Here is a 19,035-nt window from a genome sequence, read left to right on the forward strand (position 1 = left end):
AGTTTCTTGGGTGGTTGTTATGGTGCTTCTGCATAGATGATTGCTATAGTTTCTCGGGTGGTTGCTATGGTGCTTCTGCATAGATGATTGCTATAGTTTATCGGGTGGTTGCTATGGTGCTTCTGCATAGATGATTGCTGTAGTTTCTCGGGTGGTTGCTATGGTGCTTCTGCATAGATTATTGCTATAGTCTCTTGGGTGGTTGCTATGGTGCTTCTGCATAGATGATTGCTATAGTTTATCAAGTGATTGCTATGGTGCTTCTGCATGAATGATTGCTATAGTTTCTCGGGTGGTTGCTATGGTGCTTCTGCATAGATTATTGCTATAGTTTCTTGGGTGGTTGCTATGGTGCTTCTGCATAGATGATTGCTATAGTTTATCGAGTGATTGCTATGGTGCTTCTGCATGAATGATTGCTATAGTTTCTTGGGCGGTTGCTATGGTGCTTCTGCATAGATGATTGCTATAGTTTCTCAGGTGATTGCTATGGTGCTTCTGAATAGATTATTGCTACAGTTTCTCGGGTGGTTTCTGTTTGTTCGCTATGGGGTTGTGTTTGGTAGCTATTTAATTTAATTTAAATAAAGTACACAAAATGAGTAAAGTAATATTATAGCATCTCAACATCGCAATACACCAGTATAAACTACATAAAGCCCAGCCCTTGGGAGCATCTGGCAACCGGCAACCTTCAGTTCTCCTAAAGTACTGTCTCTAAGGAGCATCCAGAGAGCAGCGTTTCAATACTGTCCAACACACTGGACTCTGCTCGCTGTAAAAATAGACACCGCCACAGGCTCTCTAACTATGTCTGATATCTCTCTTCTTTAACAAAGAAATACAGAATGTACACTCACACACACACACACACACACACACACACTTTGAGCACCATCTGGCAGCACAGGCTCCCAATAGCTCACGACAAATGAAAAGACACTCATCTGCAGAACACAGTAGTACACGGTACACGTCAAAAGTTTAAGACACATCTTAAATTCAATGACTATTCATTATTTTAAAATGTTCTGCATTGTAGATTAATACTAAAGTCATCCAAACAATGAAGAAAAGTATATGAATTATTTAGTAAATGAAAAAATGTTAAACAAACCAGTATATGTTTTATATTTTAGATTTTTCAAAGTAGCACGTCTTGCTTAGATTAGACAGTTTTGCACATCTCAGCTATTTTTTCTTAGTGAGTTTTATGAGGTAGAGTCACCTGGAATTCAGGCTTTCAGTTAACAGCTGTGCTGAACTCATCAAGAGTTAATTATCACTCGAATTTCTTGGCTCTTAATCAAGTGTTTGAGAGCATCAGTTGTAAAGTAGTGAAGAGGTGGAGTTACAGGTATACAGTGAATAGTGAATATTTGAGTAATGTTTTAATACATATTATAAGAAAGCAAGAACAACTCAACTAAGTAAAGAAAAATGACTTTAATGAATAAAAAAATGCCAATGCAAAGACCATCAAAGATATTAAAGATAAAACTGGCCCTCATCAGCACCGCCTCAGGAAAGGAAGAGCAAGAGTTCCCTCTGTTGCACAGGATAAGTTCTTTAGAGTTACCAGCATCAGATACATTAAGAAGTTAATAAAACCCCAGGTAAGAGCACCCAAATGCTTCATCACAGACTATTTTTTTGGTTTGTTTAACACTTTTTTTAAGTTACAACATGGTTCCTTATGTGTTCCTTCATAGTCTGGATAACTTCAGTATTCATTTACAATGCAGAAAAACAAGAAGTGAACAAGAAGGGGTGTCCAAACGTCTGACTGGTACTCTATATGCATGTATGTGTCTACGCTAAAACATATTGCAAATTAGGCGTGGAACAAAATACAGGAATTGCGATATATTGTATTGTTTTTGTTTATGGGACATTCTTTTTTTACAGAATTCATTGAACTCATTAAGATTCAGCAAAAGCTGTATTTTTTCAGCAGGGTATCCTCAGGGCAGCTGTATTTGGACTTGTGTATAAAACAGTAGTGTCAGTTTAAAGCCCTGAGGCCCACATCAGTGCAGCATATGTACTTATTATTATTATCATCATCATGTAATCACGTAGCTCATATTAATTGATTTATATTAGATTTTCTAGAAGGAACCAGTGTTTCTGATTGGATTTAAACAGAATTAAGCTTTAATTTAGCTTTTTTTCCCACTGTTGTTTATGAATAAACTATAAACTATATACTTTATATAAAATATTGGGACACCTGCTCATTCATAGTCAAATCTGCTTTTAGCTACATAACACCAGCAAGCTGGAATTCACTACAGGAAACTCTAAAACTCACTAAAAGTCACTAAATAATTTTGAGCTTTTAACATTTCTAACCAGTTTTTCTTTTATCTTTTATTTATTTAATAATCACATTTTCTGTTTTATCTTTTAGTCTTTTTACTTATTTAATTTACTTTACACATTTAGTCCTTTTATTTATTGCTTACCTTGTTTTACTTTATTTTATCATTTTTTTCATTTTTTTATTTTATATACTTTATTATTCCAATTATTTATCCCTTTATTTTATTGCTTTATCTCTTTATTACATTTTAGCTTGTCCACTTATGATTTTATTCTAAATAGTTTTTATGCTTTTACCATTTAATTTTGATTATTTTGTTTATAAAGTTACTTATTTTAGCTCACCTGAGTTGTGAATGCTTGGCTGCATTGAAAATGAGGGATACAGGCTCTGAGTGGTCCAGGAGGCTAAGTGCTGCCACTATGATCAGGAGATTGCTGGTTCGAATCCTGATCATGTAGCTTGCCATCGACTACTGGAGCCCTGAGAGAGCACAGTTGTCCTTGCTCTCTCTGGGTGTGTACAGTAGATGGAGCTCTTTCCCCTCTTCCCCTCTTGGGTGATGTCAATCAGCACAAGGCGTCTGTGAGCTGATGTATCAGAACCGAGTCGCTGCGCTTTCCTCTGTTAAAATCACAAAAGATGCAGAGCTTTCAGACCACAAATAATGCAAAGAAAACAATCTCATATTCATAAAGTTTTAAGAGCTCAGAAATCAATATTTGGTGGAATAACCCTGGTTTTTAATCACAGTTTTCATGCATCTTGGCATCATGTTGTCATCCACCAGTCTTACACACTGCTTTTGGATAATGTTATACCTTTACTGCTGGTGCAAAAATTCAAGCAGTTCAGCTTGGTTTGATGGCTTGTGATCGTCCATCTGGTAAATTTGGTAAAATCAAAGAAACTCATCATTTTTAAATGGTTTCTTAATTTTTTTTACAGAGCTGTATTAGCTTACAAATAACACTATTCTATTGGCAGTGCTTCTCTATAGTGACTAGAAAAACTATTTGCCAGCAATGGGTGCATCTTAACGTAGCTGAAGGCTGAAATCATTAGAAGGGGTGTAAGCATTTTAAATATGTTCAGTGTAAAGTGTGTAACAGTATTACTAGAATAATTAAACACTGAATATTGTGGCCATTATAGGACGATAGGAAATTATCATACTGTCCTACACCTAATTTGCATATGAGAGCATCCTGGCAGCGTCTGCCGCTCGCCTCGCTTCAGCCAGATGAATAAAGCGGAAGGTGGAAAGACAGTCCTGGTGCTGTGTTGGTTGGGCTCCAGGAGTCTGAGCTGTGGATGGTGATTCAGTGTGCTGCACACACACTCACACTCTCTCAGCGGGCGGGTAATGCTGCCGGCAGCTTTAAACACACTGTCATTTCAGTAAGCAGTGAACGAGCAGTCTGCAGCGACAACTGGGAAAATCATGATTTTATGCAGAAACTTTCTTAATCCACACTATTCCATAGTAAAGGACACATTTACTGTCATAATATAACTTTACATCTCTGAAATATGACAAAAAAGTCTCACACAATTTTATTTAGTTTAAATTTTGAACCATTTGTAAAGATGCTATATAAAGCTCTGGAAAAAAAGGGCACTTAAAAATTATGGGTTTCTTTGATTTTACCAAATTGAAAACCTCTGGAATATAATCAAGAGGAAGATGGATGATCACAAGCCATCAAACCAAACTGAACTGCTTGAATTTGTGCATCAGGAGTAAAGATATAAAGTTATCCAAAAGCAGTGTGTAAGACTGGTGGAGGAGAACATGATGCCAAGATGCATGAAAACTGTGATTAAAAAACAGGGTTATTCCACCAAATATTAATTTCTGAACTCTTAAAACTCTTTATGAATATGAACTTGTTTTCTTTGCATTATTTGAGAACTGAAAGCTCTTCCTCTTTTTTCTTTTTTGTTATTTCAGCCATTTCTCATTTTTTGCAAATAAATGCTCTAAATGACAATATTTTTATTTGGAATTTGGGAGAAATGTTGTCTGTAGTTTATAGAATAAAACAACAATGTTCATTTTACTCAAACATAAACCTATAAATAGCAAAATCAGAGAAACTTATTCAGAAACTGAAGTGCTCTCTTCATTTTTTTTATTTTTTCCTGCTGTATATTATGACATATGACATTATGACATATTTACACACTGTTAAGTGCAGCTAGTATTTTCAAACGGTGCCAAATAACATCACAGGAGATCTATGAGTGATGATTAGGAGTAAAGAAAAACATTGATTCTTAAATAATGTATATTGTTATTAATGTAAAATATTCTTTGTTGATGGCACAGAATGGAATAATTGCATAAAATTCTTTAACATAGGCGTACTCTTATTTTTTACTCTAAATTAATATAAAAGTGTAAAGAACAAAACAAGGATACTGTAAAGATAACTATACATTTCTGCAAATTCATATTGGAATACTACTAATCTTTGCAATTCTGCAATTACATTTTGAAATTCTACATAATACAAAAATTCTCTAAATACCTATTTGAATTCTACAAATTCAATGTTACAAATTATTGCCAACTTATTGCAATAAAACAACTTGTTAGATTACTGCAGGTATATATCAGAATTGCGTAATTTGTTAAATTTACATATTTGAAGTCAATCTTTTTTACATTTCCATATTTGTATATGCATACAGCTCTGGACAAAAATAAAAGACCACTTAAAAAGAGTTTCTTTGATTTTACCAAATTGAAAACCTCTGGAATATAATCAAGAGGAAGATGGATGATCACAGGCCTGCTTGAATTTTTGCACCAGGAGTAAAGCAGCATAAAGTTATCCAAAAGCAGTGTGTAAGACTGGTGGAGGAGAACATGATGCCAAGATGCACGATAACTGTGATTAAAAACTTGAATTGTACAACTTGTTCAATTTATTTAATTACATAATATCTTACAATTTGCCATAAAAATAATGTGGAACGCACATGGTCCTGCTTGTCTGTATAATTATACAATAAATAGTTAATTGTTTATAAAAAAAAATTAACAGGTAATAAATTAAATGCAACAGAGTACTATAGTTATCATGGTGAGATCAGGACATGCGAAGAGTTTCATCACTACACTGTTTTCTAAAGCACTGGTTTGTTAGACAGCACAGCAGCAGGGCATAGAGGCAGAGCCTTCTGTTTTAGAGTCAGCGTGACACTAAACATGAAACACCAGGGAGTAATGAGGAGGGGGCGGGGCTACACACAAGACACAGCTGAGCTACAGAAATCCAGCCAAAACTGAAACAAGCAGAGCATCACAGGGAAAACTGAAACAAGTAAACTGAGACTGGGCTGGATTTGAAGAAATTCATAATTGATCTGTTACCTATATGACAATGTCTTGTTTCATACAGCTTCAAGTTAATAAAAACTAGTTTTTATTATTTGAAGATAATATAAACTAGTTCACAACTTGCGACAAGGGCACCAAGATTTGTGTGTTTGTTACACTGAATTATGTACATTTATTCCGGTTAGTTTTGGCTTCACACTGTAGTTTAGTGACTCTGTGTACTAAAGACCTAATCATGCATATACCTTAGCAGTGCTATTCTAATCATGAATTCACCTCAGCAGTGCTATTCTGATCAAGAATTTACCTGAGTAATACTATTTTAACCATGAATGTACCTCAGTACTGTTACTCCAATCATGAATGTACCTGCGCAGTGCCATTCCAATAAGAATTTTCCTTAGTAGTGCTATTTTACTCATGAATTTACCTCATTATTGCTGTTATAGTCATGAATTTACTTTGGTAGTGCTATTCTTGTCATGAATTTACCTTAGCAGTTATATTCTAATCATGACTTTACCTTTTTAGTGCTATTCTAATTAAGAATTTATCTCAGCAGTGCTATTCTAATCATGAATTTACTTTGGTAGTGCTATTCTTGTCATGAATTTACCTTAGCAGTGCCATTCCAATCATGAATTCACCTCAGCAGTGCCATTCCAATCATGAATTTCCCTCAGTAGTGCTATTCAACTCAGTTTTGCTATTATAATCATTTACCTTAGTCATGCTAGGCTTGTCATGAATTTACCTTAGTCGTTATATTCTAATCATGACTTTACCTTAGAAGTGCTATTCTGATCAAGAATTTATCTCAGCAGTGATATTCAAATCACGAATTTACCTCAGTACTGCTACTCCAATTATGAATTTACCTCAGCAGTATTATTCTAATCATGAATTTACCTCAGCAGTGCCATTCCAATCATGAATTCACCTCAGCAGTGATATTCTAATCAAGAAGTTTCCTCAGTACTTCTATGCTAATCAATAATTTACCTCAGTACTGCTACACCAGTTATAAATTAACCTCAGTAGTGTTATTTTAATCATGAATTGCCTGAGCAGTGGGACTCAAGTCACATGTGAATGCAATTTACTCAGAAAAAAAGGCAGACGGTCTTTTGGTGAACAAACAAATCCTATTGCTAAGTTATCTCAGCTACTGGTACTATCCTAGCCCTGTACAGCTCGTATCTTTCAGCTAAACATCAGTCAGTTTGTGAGAAGGCAGCAAACAGATACCAAGAAAGATAAGTGATATTGATAGTGAACATTTAGCTAAATATATATTTTTATTTAATGCATGCTTAGATGCTTAAACCACTCTGCTGAGGAAGTGCATGGCCAGTGTTTTCAGTGTGTTTATAATCAGGTACGACAGCAGTAGCGCTGGTGCTGTAATGGTCTGACCTTGAATGCACTGGTGTGACTGTGGTAGACTGGGTAACAGGGCCTGGTTGTGTGTGTGTGTGTGTGTGTGTTATATTGGTGTGCTTTCCTCTTCTGTTATCTGTTGTCCTGTCTCCTAATTTCCCACCTCACTTCCTGCTCTGTGTCACAGGGACTTCCTCCCCCGTGGATCTGGCATCGTCACCCGCCGCCCCCTGGTCCTGCAGCTCATCAACTGCCCCACAGGTGAGCTCGCTGCCATGCTAACATGCTAACACGCTACAGCTACTCCACAAAGTGTAGCTTACTTAATTACTGAACATGTTTCCTTCTAATACATTGATTTACAATGACTGCATTTACACTTATGCTTTGTAATTTTGTCCTAATACTGAACAAACTGTACAGTTTACAGTAATGTGCAAATGTTTTAAGCACCTGTGAGAATTTCAGTAAAAAGAAAAAGCTTCTAATCTGTAAAGTAAGTGTTTTTTTTAGCTCAGTAAAACACATAACAGCATTACAATAAACACAAACAGCAATTTTTCAAAAAGCAGAGCTTTTACAGCCCTGTTTTCCTTAAAACATCTCCAAATCTCTCCTCTTAATCTGAGTTTAATTGAGTTATTTCATTTCTAGTTCTCATCATATTAATCATAACCTGGTTTGGTAAATTGGTAAATGTGGTAAATCAGGTGAGCTGCCATCGGAATTGAACATATAGTTACACATGCTGGCTGAGGGAAATCATCCAGGAGAAATCTGGAATCTCTACACTTTGTTCTACAACTTCAAAGGTTCACAGGATATTACATACTTAGTTAAAAATGAGAATTACTTGTTACGTTTTACTGTATGTATGTTTATCCAATCATATGTGGTGCTTTTTTCAGGTAAAAACACTCGTATTGCTGAGATAAATGAATTAGTGTAATTTGCTTTGGTGCCTAAACCTTTTGCACAGTACTGTATGTCCAAATTTTGGTGCAGTCACCTACTTTAAGTAACCATTGCTGATACAGATGTGCACACGTACACATATAGAGCTTGTCTATTCCTAGTCTATTCCTACTGGTAAAAAGCAGAAAGTCAAGTGTTGCATTAACTCCCACAGAGTTGATTTGAACTCTTTTTTTAGGGTTTATATACAGTAGCTCCACATTCTTTGGAGATAAATCAACACTTTTAAAATAGTTAAACATTGCCAGAGATCCTTTTTAACTCACATTTGTATTTGTTTAACTCCCTAAATTGTGACGCTAACACTGAAAACAGTTAAAAAAATAAATAAGAAGACAAATAATCAAATGTTATGATATGACTATTTAGTATTGAATTATTACTAAGGAGAGGTTAGAGTGTGTTTTTGGTTCGTAATACAGGATAAAACATCCCTTTACTTGATGCTTTGCCAATACTTTGTCACAGTTTACAGTACAAAACATAACGTAACTTGCTCTTATAGCCTACAACACGTTGGCTAGGCAAGCAACCATTATGCCAAATAAATGGGAATACCCACTGATGGTAAGTTAGGATTGGTGGGGGCAAGCCCATTGTGGAAATAATGAGTTTAATTGGGTGGAGTTTAATTAAATCTCTGTGGAGTTTAACAGTATTTACTGGATTAATTTGAGTGAATACTGAAATACTGTATTTAACTCTGTCAAATAACTCCAGCACTGAACACTATTTAAATCTGAATGAGTTAAAATTCACTTTAAGATAGAAAATTCCCAATTCCCCAACTCTCAGCTGTTTAACTCAGATCCTCACAGCCCGTTTTGGTCTTTGCATTGTGTCCAAAATTGAATCTTTGATTAAACCAAATAAATCGACTTCCATTAAAAGTTCCACTGAGCTAATTTTAAAGAGACAGAGCGAAGATAAAAATATCTGCCAGCTTGCTGCCGTGGTATCAGTTTACAAATGACTAAATAACTAAACCTAAACTTCATTCTACAACTTCTTTTTCTTCATTTTTTATTTAGTTGACAGGGACAATGCTCATTAATCAACAGAAAACAACTGTAAATAAGCCAGAGTTAGCCGTGAAGGCTAATTTTCATCTGTAGTCCCTGGCCAGCTCTAAAACAATTATCCATAATACACAATACAAACAATACAACATAATAACAATTAACAATACAACACAATAACAATTGACAACACAACATCCCTTACTATACACAACAATATAGAATGTTCAGTGTTTAGTATTCAGTAGGCGGCGGTTCATGCTCTAATGTTCACATATTTGATTATTAACAAGCCACAATTTGAGCTGGACTGGCAACAAATTCCATTCTTTAGAGGCTGACTGACTAAAAGTACTTTTTCGAATGGGAATTTTGCAGTCTCCTCTAGTGGAACCTCTAGTAACCTGAACGCTTGTTCTTTGTGTAATAAAAATCCTAAGAGGAGGATGGGCAGTGTTGTGTAGTATTTTAAAAACGAGACATCATTTGACATATTTAACCAAATTATATTTAACCAAATATATTAAGTATGTACCTTTTAAAAATTTGACAGCTGTGAAAACAATTAGGTTTCTGATCTAAAGCTTTAAGAGTGCGTTTATATAAGATTTCAAGTGGCTTCATTATAGATTTACTTGTCTGTGCCCAGCTTGTCAGAGAGTTTTATTTATTTAGGATTTATTTAATCCTTCAATAACTCAACTAAATCTACTGAATCCCAGATTTTCAGGACTCATTTTCAGTGCTTATCAACACTGCCATCTAGTGTAGTAAGGTGTTCTAATGATAACATACAGCTCTGGAAAAATGTAAGAGAGCACTTCAGTTCCTGAATCAGTTTCTCTGATTTTGCTATTTATATGTATATGTTTGAGTAAAATGAACATTGTTGTTTTATTCTATAAACTACAGACAACATTTCTCCCAAATTCCAAATAAAAATATTGTCATTTAGAGCATTTATTTGCAGAAAATGAAAAAAGTCTGAAATAACAAAAAAGATGCAGAGCTTTCAGACCTCAAATAATGCAAAGAAAACAAGTTCATATTCATAAAGAGTTTTAAGAGTTCAGAAATCAATATTTGGTGGAATAACCCTGGTTTTTAATCACAGGTATCATGCATCTTGGCATCATGTTCTCCTCCACCAGTCTTACACACTGCTTTTGGATAACTTTATGCCTGCACTCCTGGTGCAAAAAATTCAAGCTGTTCAGTTTGGTTTGATGGCTTCTGATCATTTATCTTCTTCTTGATTATATTCCAGAGGTTTTCAATTTGGTAAAATCAAAGAAACTCGTCATTTTTAAGTGCTCTCTTATTTTTTGCAGAGCTGTATTTTATCTGTGGTTTCTGTATATAAAGTATATTTTGTCTAATAGAAATTATGTTGCTTCTATTAACAACGTTTCTGTGTTTTTCCAACCAAATCCTCACAGCAATTGTCCACAATCTAGTAGAAAGTCTTCTCTACACAGTAAAGACAGTATAGATGTGTATTTTGTCCATATACTGTCATGTGAAATAAATCAATGAAGACCTTTGAATTTTTTGAACAAATTTAAACATATCGACATTTAAGCTCCATTTGAAAAGTACAGAGTGTTAAAGCTTATATAACAAAATAAAAATGAAAAAAATATTATGGTACCATATGCTGTAATAGCTACTATTAACCCCTTTCCAATTTGAAATATCCCTTAAAGCATCTAGCAGTCCCTGACATGTATGGGAGGAAGATTTTCCCACTCCTCCATGCAGAATTCTCTCAGCTTTGTAATATTTTCTCTTCCATTTTTGTATCCCTTAAAGATGAAGAGTTTCTTTTCTTCTCTTTGCAGAATATGCTGAGTTTTTGCACTGTAAGGGGAAAAAGTTCACAGACTTTGATGAGGTACGGCAGGAGATCGAGGCGGAGACGGATCGGGTCACCGGGCAAAATAAGGGCATCTCTCCTGTGCCCATTAACCTGAGGGTTTACTCTCCTAACGGTGAGATACACTTATCATTATTCATTCAAATGTATTCAAAATAATACATTAACAGGTTACAAATCAACTTACCTAACTCAAATATTTTATTTGCTTCTCAACACTAAATATCCTCTTCTCCCATCAGTTCTGAACCTGACTCTGGTGGATCTTCCTGGAATGACCAAAGTGCCAGTGGGGGACCAGCCTGCGGACATCGAGCACCAAATCAAGGAAATGCTGATGCAGTTCGTCACTAAAGAGAACTGTCTGCTGCTGGCTGTGTCTCCTGCCAACTCCGATCTCGCCAACTCTGATGCCCTGAAGATTGCCAAAGAAGTCGACCCGCAAGGTGAGCCGGTGATCTTCTGAGATATGTTCAGAACGCCGTCATAGCCCTGAAAAAAAAAATTGGTAAAGAAGGACAGTAGTGTTGCAGCAGGGATGTGTCTCATGAAGCACACTCATCTCATCTTGTGTTAAACAAACCAGAATACTTTGTGAAGCATATAAATACTTTTATCTGGCGATACTCTTATCTGGTACTTATCTTGTACAACAGAGAAAACTCTTGATCTTCCTTTCCTGGGGCGGTCCTGATGAGAGCCAGTTTCATCGTAACTTTTTGATGGTCTTTGCGACTGCAATTGAAGATACTTTCAAATGTCATGATTTTTTGTATGTTTTTTTTTTCTTTACTTAGTTGAGTAGTTCTTGCCATAATATGAATTAGAACCCCACACCGTTTAACAGAAACACCTGCTTATACACAGAACGCTAGATGTGGAATCCACATATACATATCCGCATGCCATGTCTTTCGCCAGTTGTTCGTCACCTGTGGTGTGGAGCTTGCCAGCTTTTGCAGTCTGTAAGTTAGTGTGGTTAGTTGCGTAGTTGAGTATTGTTTCTGGATAATACAGTATGTCCTACTGAGACATCTCAGAAGCATGTAGACAGAATAAAACAATCGATGTGCCAAGCAGTGAACTACAGTGTTTACCACCTTATTTAGCTATTAACTGTAATGCAGAAACTGTAGTGTACTGTTGGTGACTATTGGTTGATATAGAGTGTATGGTATTCCACAGGGTGTTATCCTAATGCCAATGAAACTGATGTTAATAAATAAAAATCTGTAGATCTTAGAGTGAAGGACTGAAGTGTAGGGTACATTGGTAAAGCACTAAACACAAACAAATGTAATGTTAGGAAAATTACATGTGGAATCTTTAAATATTTCTGTTTTTAGAATTTTCAACATTTTCAGAGGACATCTACTTAAATAGAGCTATTATTCACTGTACACCTGTAACTCTACCTCTTCACTACTTTACTTTAACTGATGCTCTCAAACACTTTATTTAGAGACAAGAAATTCAAGTAATTAACTCTTGATGAGTTCAGCACAGCTGTTAACTAAACGTCTGAATTCCAGGTGACTCTACCTCATAAAGCTGACTGAGAAAATGCAGCCAAGATGTGCAAAACTGTAATCTAAGCAAAAGGTGCTACTTTATAGAATAATCTTAAAAATAAAACATATTCTGGTTTGTTTAACACTTTTTAAACACTTTACTAAATTATTTCACACAGGTGTAGAACTACACTAGGCTTAATCTAAGTGATGCTGATTTTGTGAGTATTTGTGTGTGTGTGTGTGTGTGTGTGTGTGTGTGTGTGAGAACAGGTCTGCGCACCATCGGTGTGATCACTAAGCTGGATCTGATGGATGAAGGAACAGACGCTCGAGATATTCTGGAAAACAAGCTGCTGCCGCTGCGCAGAGGTGAGAGGAGCCAACAGCAGTGTAACATCATTTGATGGGAACTCAAAGTATTGCTTCCAATCTCAATAAATGCACACAGTACAGTGTTTAGATTTTAGGCTCTTATAAGCACATTATTGTAAATAATTTATTTCAGTAAGAAGGGTTTTCATACTGTAAAAACTCCAGATCACTTTAAAACAGATGCTGAAAAACAGAATAAAGATCTTGTAGTGTTCAATTCCATCATCATATCACCTGATTTACCATCAATAAGCTCTGATTTACCAAACCAGCCTCTGAAATGATTTGGATTTATTCTTTTAATAGTTTTTCATCTATTGACATCAAGTGAATGATTATAATAATAACAAAATAAATGAAATAATAATGAAATAATGCATCTTTTATTCATTTTTTTCTTTTTCTTGCAAATTATATGTACTATACAGCTCTGGAAAAAATAAGAGACCACTTGTAGATGAAAATGATGAGTTTTTATTTTTTTTATTTTACCAAATTGAAAACCTCTGGAATATAATCAAGAGGAAGATGGATGATCACAAACCATCAAATCAAGCTGAACTGCACCAGGAATAAAGGCATAAAGTTATCCAAAAGCAGTGTGTAAGACTGGTGGAGGAGGAACATGATGCCAAGATGCATGAAAACTGTGATTAAAAAACATGGTTATTCAACCAAATATTGATTTCTGAACTCTTAGAACTCTTAAAATTAACATTGTTGTTTTATTCTGTAAACTACAGACAAAAATTTTCTCAAATTCCAAATAAAAATATTTTAATTTTCTTTAAATGACAATATTTCTATTTGGAATTTTGAAGAAATGCTGTCTGTAGTTTATATAATCAAACAACAATGTTCAATTTATTCAAACATATACCTATAAATATATTCCAGAACTGTATATCTCAAGCAAACAGTCTCTCTCCATGGCTCCCTCTAGTGGAGGAAAGGTTGTGAGACTCACTGCGGCATCCAGTACTGCAATTTGAGAGTGAGAGAGGAAGAGGAGGAGAGAAAGTGAAGGAGAGAGTGAGAAAGTGAGAGGGAAAGAAAGATAGAGAGAGTGGGAGAACACCCAGGGGTTAGAGGAAAAAAAAACAATGTCTTGATTTCAGCGACACATCTGGAAAAAACCCTCTGTTGCTTTTTTTGCTTAGCAATAAAACATATTTATGGGAAACCCTTGAATGCATTATGCTGACGTGCCATTTTTCCGCTGGGCTCCGGGTAGAGCTGGATCTGCTCTGAAGTTTTTTCCATCATACGCTCTTTACCTTCCCAGAGTCCTCAGCTTACTCATGTAACATGCTAAACCGCACGCATACTTTATCAGACTGCTGGAGCACGCGGTAAACGGCCTGCTGCACAGAGCAAATACTCCAGAGCAGATTAACAGAACATGAAGCGTGTTTTACACTCATCTACATGATTTCACAATCAAATACACTTTATTACAAACACCTATACTATTGCCATGTGCTTCCACTCACTGGCCACTTTATTAGAAACACCTATTAATACTATACTACATTGTGTTTCCACTCACTGGCCACTTTTTAGAAACACCTACTATACTAAAACTACCTTGTACTTCCATTTACTGGCCACTTTATTAGAAACACCTACTACTACTATATTACATTGTGCTTCCACTCATTGGCCACTTTATTGGAAACACCTATTAATACTATACTACATTGTGTTTCCACTCACTGGCCACTTTATTAGAAACACCTATTAATACTATACTACATTGTGTTTCCACTCATTGGCCACTTTATTAGAAACACCTACTATACTAAAACTACCTTGTGTTTCCACTAACTGGCCACTTTATTATAAACACCTACTATACTACTACACTACATTGTGCTTCTACTCATTGGCCACTTTATTAGAAACACCTACTATTCTACTACATTGTGCTTCCACTCACTGGCCACTTTATTAGAAACACCTACTACTACTGTACTACATTGTGCTTTCACTAACTGGCCACTTTATCAGAAACACCTTCTGTAAATCATAATTCCAATCACTGGCCACTTTATTAGAAACAGGCCTTCTGCATCATTATTGGATCTTCCAGCAGAAGATACAGAATCTGCTTGTTTGTGACGCTGTGTGATATCTCTGCAGGTTATATCGGTGTGGTGAACCGCAGTCAGAAGGATATTGATGGGAGGAAGGACATTAATGCTGCTATGGCTGCCGAGAGGAAGTTCTTCCTGACCCATCCAGGCTACAGACACCTCGCCGACCGCATGGGAACTCCGTACCTGCAGAAAACGCTCAACCAGGTGAGAGCAGCGTGTTTCACTCATTTTACTCACAATGCTTTAACACTTGCCGTATGTTTTACACTATAAGGCTCATATAAAATTCTTTAATTTTCCCGCAAATGCTTATATTGTATGAATTTTACCAGTCATGTTGTAAGAAGCAGTAAAGCCACTCCACTGTAGTGGAGCCTTATACAGGAGTTTCAGTTTCTTCAGCACGGAGACTGCAGCAATATTAGCATTAGCCGCTAACAAAGCTGAGCGATAGCTCTTTCATCATTCACCGTTCAGCAGCTAACCTCGGCTAGCTATGCTAATGCTGCTGCACCCAGCCTTAGAGGAAATCAGCAAATCTAAGCTTACTGTAAATAAACAGAAGCACTTTACTCACCCAAAAAAAAAAAGTTTTTAGGAGAGAAATCTATGTAGATTAAGAATCTATGTTTAATCTATTTAATCTATGTTTTTAAGAATTACAGTTTTGTGTACTTAGCTGAACTTTACATGTCTTGCCACCCAGTGCTTAATTTAAAGGAAAACATGGCGACACCCCTGTTCCTTACTATTGTCGCTTAATGCACCTTATAATCCAGTGCGTCGAATGTATGAAAATAGACCAGAAAATAGATGTTTATTGATAGTGGGAAAATATATATTTTTTATTGCAGGAAGTTGAATCAGGCTATTTTTACATGTTAAACAATAGAAGAAGAAAAAGAACTGGTGTAGTGCCAAAAATCCCACTTACCTTCACATGATTTCACTACACAGCAGTAATGGTATTTCTGTATCTACTGTAACTAGATTAACCCTCACTAATACCCTTTATAAAGAGGAATTATAGGAATCTGAGGGGGTGGAGATGACTGGGGTTCAATTCCTGGTCTGGGTGACTATGCTGTGATACAGCAATAAGAGTCCTTGGGCAAGACTCCTAAAACTACACTGCTGCACACGCTGCAAATGTAAATGTAAATGCAACTATTGTCAAATATGTGGAGACTTCGCCCATACAGATCATCATGACAAGATGTATAAAAGTTCTTTAAAGTGCTCTCAGTCACTAAACTGCAGTGTGAAACAAAAACTAATAAGACTAATAATAAATACATAGTATACAACGTAACAAACACAATTCTTTAACTTCAACTTTAAGTCAGACTTTCAAGTGTGAATTTATTTTTTTATGTAAACCCCAGTTTCATTAATAAAAAACTACATTTATTTAATAAAACATTAGCAAATGTAAGTGGTGAATGTTCTATTTGCAGTATTTTATCTCAAACCATCTCTGACATGTTTTCCTTAGCAACTGACCAATCACATCCGTGACACGCTGCCCGGGCTGCGCAGTAAGCTCCAGAGCCAGCTGCTGTCCATTGAGAAGGAGGTGGAGGAATACAAGAACTTCCGGCCAGATGATCCGTCCCGCAAGACCAAGGCCCTGCTGCAGTCAGTAACTCACTGACACACACATATACTGTACACACACATTTATATACTGTACACACACACACATATATACTGTACACATACATGCTGTTTTTAACTCCTAACTATTATTGTCTTCATCTTTATTATAAATTCTTTTCGATTAAAATGTATATTTTATACTTGTAAACTCTACACTGTGGGGGTGCCGAGTGGTCCAGCAATCTACAGTACTGCCACTATGTTCAGGAAATTGCTGGTTCGATTGCTATTTATGCAGCTCACTCTTTCCCCTCATCACTCCTAAGGTGATGTCGATCAGCACAAGGCTGCGTCTGCGAGCTGATGTATCAGAACTTCTTTGTATCAGAAAGTCTTTGCTCTTTCCTCCGAGTGCGCTGTGATGCTACTCGATAATGCTGCATCAGGAGCAGTTGGAAAAGAGGCGGAGTCTGACTTCACATGTATCGGAGGAGGCATGTGCTGGTTTTCACCCTCCTGGTGTCGTGCCTTATCTGTGTGCAGGATGGTACAGCAGTTCTCTGTGGACTTTGAGAAGCGTATTGAAGGATCTGGAGACCAGATTGACACATATGAGCTCTCAGGAGGTGCCAGGATCAACCGCATCTTTCATGAACGCTTCCCTTTTGAACTGGTCAAGGTGCGTAATGGTCTCTCTCTCTCTCAAACACACACACACACACACACACACACACAAAATCTGGCTTTTTCTTCTGTACTATCCCCCTGGACACTGTATTTTATCCAGTCATGCAATGATCAATACTTAAACTGCAATTCCATACACACAGTCATTGGCGTAGGAACCGGCGGGGATGGGTGGGACATGTCCCACCCAATATTAGCAACAGGTGGATTTGTCCCCCCCAAAAATGAAATAGTTTCGTTTAGCTCAGTCGTACTGTTAATGAAGAGACCGACCGCTAAGCGCTGGGAAACCAATCACGGTGCCGGTTCAGGGAGAAAGTCCCGCCTTTCAGGAGAAACAGCCAATCAGCTCGCTGGTCTTGCGAGAAGAGTTAGCTTGCTGGTGGAGGAGAAGCCCCTCCCCCTCGCTGTGAGATTTAGAAGTGGTGTCCAGCATCAGCTGGTGTTGAAGTAAATCTGGATATACGGCGATTTTTCTAAGAGGTAATGGAGTTTACCATGTGGCCTGTGTTGAGATTATTTCTGATAGCTGGTTAAAAAGACTCTCCAAATCAAAACACACAGATTAAACCCACCGTGTGATAATAAACTGCAGCTGTGTTAGTCAGTTAGCTTAACTTTGGAATTAGCTAGTCAGGGAGTCAAGGCTTAAAAAAAACATATATATTATGTTCAGCTTGCCCTGATCAGCTAATCACTATTTCATTTTCAAATTGTGTTTATTAATTTAGGATTGCAGGACTTACTGTAAGCTATAGTAAATGAAAAAAATAGTTAGCTAGAAGCCAGATGTAGTGGATAGTCAGAATTTAGTACAGTACTTTATGTTGGTAGTTTAAAGCAGTTTATTAACCCTGATCTCTGCCCTAAAATTGTGTGTTTTCTACCAGATCCAACTGATTAGCTAATAAACAGTCCTTTACTGAGTTTACCTGTTTAAATCCTTTTCATTATGTATGTCAGCAGTGTATTAGACACATCATACCTCAACTTACTTTATTAAGTGACTTTAAAGCAGAGTAGGCAGTGGGGATATGCAGTAGAATGTGTAGGAACAGGGTTGAGAAACACTGCTCTAACCTGACTTCTGTTTATTTGTAGTTCACAGTAAGACTAAATCCTGAGTAAATAGAGGGATTCCAGGCGAATCCAAATGTTTTTTTCTTTAGTCTAATATTTATATTAACTTCTGTCAAAAATCTCTATGAAACATAAAGTTACATTCTTTTTTCAAAAAAGGACACCATCATAAGAAGTGCTTTCAGTAGAAACAACTAAAAGCGCAGATGATAACTGATCAGTTTTTGTCATATATGTATATAATTCAGACATTTCACGCATATTTGTTTAAATGTAATGTGGAGTAACATGGCGGTTGTAAAGTCACCTTTACTTGGATGTAACTAATAATAAACAGAGTACAGAAAAAAGGGATTATTTGTGATTAAAAGTAATTCCTTAAATGTTGTTCTAAGAAACTATATGGGCTTTGGTGCATTAGCAAAAGTGTCCCCCCCAATATCAAACCCGCTCCTACGCCCTTGCACACAGTGTCCAATGTGCTCATGACAAGGTGATGTGAATTATTGGAGCGAGAGTTGAAACGAGGCCTGATAGTGAATGCAGATGGATGGGACAGTAAATTTCTGAATTTAACTTTGCTCGATCCACAGTTTCACTGGCATTGTGTACTGGAAAAACATTATAGAAGGCTTATGTTACCACCCATACTGTCATGGTGAGCACAGAATTGCAGACACATGCAGATACTGATAAAAATATATGTTTATTATAAAAATAAACAGATGTAAGACGTGGTTGATACAGAAAATGGGTAAT

At 36.4% G+C, this 19,035-nt stretch overlaps 1 protein-coding gene across 2 annotated transcripts in view; it reads left to right on the forward strand.

Moving 5' to 3' along the window:
* The window catches only part of dnm1a (dynamin 1a), a 145,065-nt gene that overhangs the window by 37,591 nt on the left and 88,439 nt on the right, over positions 1 to 19,035 (forward strand). For both annotated transcript variants that reach the window (XM_049486370.1, XM_049486347.1), the window contains exons 2-8: positions 7,243 to 7,316; positions 10,891 to 11,040; positions 11,168 to 11,371; positions 12,710 to 12,808; positions 14,954 to 15,114; positions 16,406 to 16,548; positions 17,053 to 17,188. In XM_049486370.1, coding sequence (XP_049342327.1) covers positions 7,243 to 7,316; positions 10,891 to 11,040; positions 11,168 to 11,371; positions 12,710 to 12,808; positions 14,954 to 15,114; positions 16,406 to 16,548; positions 17,053 to 17,188 — 967 coding nt within the window. The remainder of the gene's footprint in view (positions 1 to 7,242; positions 7,317 to 10,890; positions 11,041 to 11,167; positions 11,372 to 12,709; positions 12,809 to 14,953; positions 15,115 to 16,405; positions 16,549 to 17,052; positions 17,189 to 19,035) is intronic.

Source organism: Astyanax mexicanus, chromosome 1, assembly GCF_023375975.1.
Source record: "Astyanax mexicanus isolate ESR-SI-001 chromosome 1, AstMex3_surface, whole genome shotgun sequence".
NCBI lineage: Eukaryota > Metazoa > Chordata > Actinopteri > Characiformes > Acestrorhamphidae > Astyanax > Astyanax mexicanus.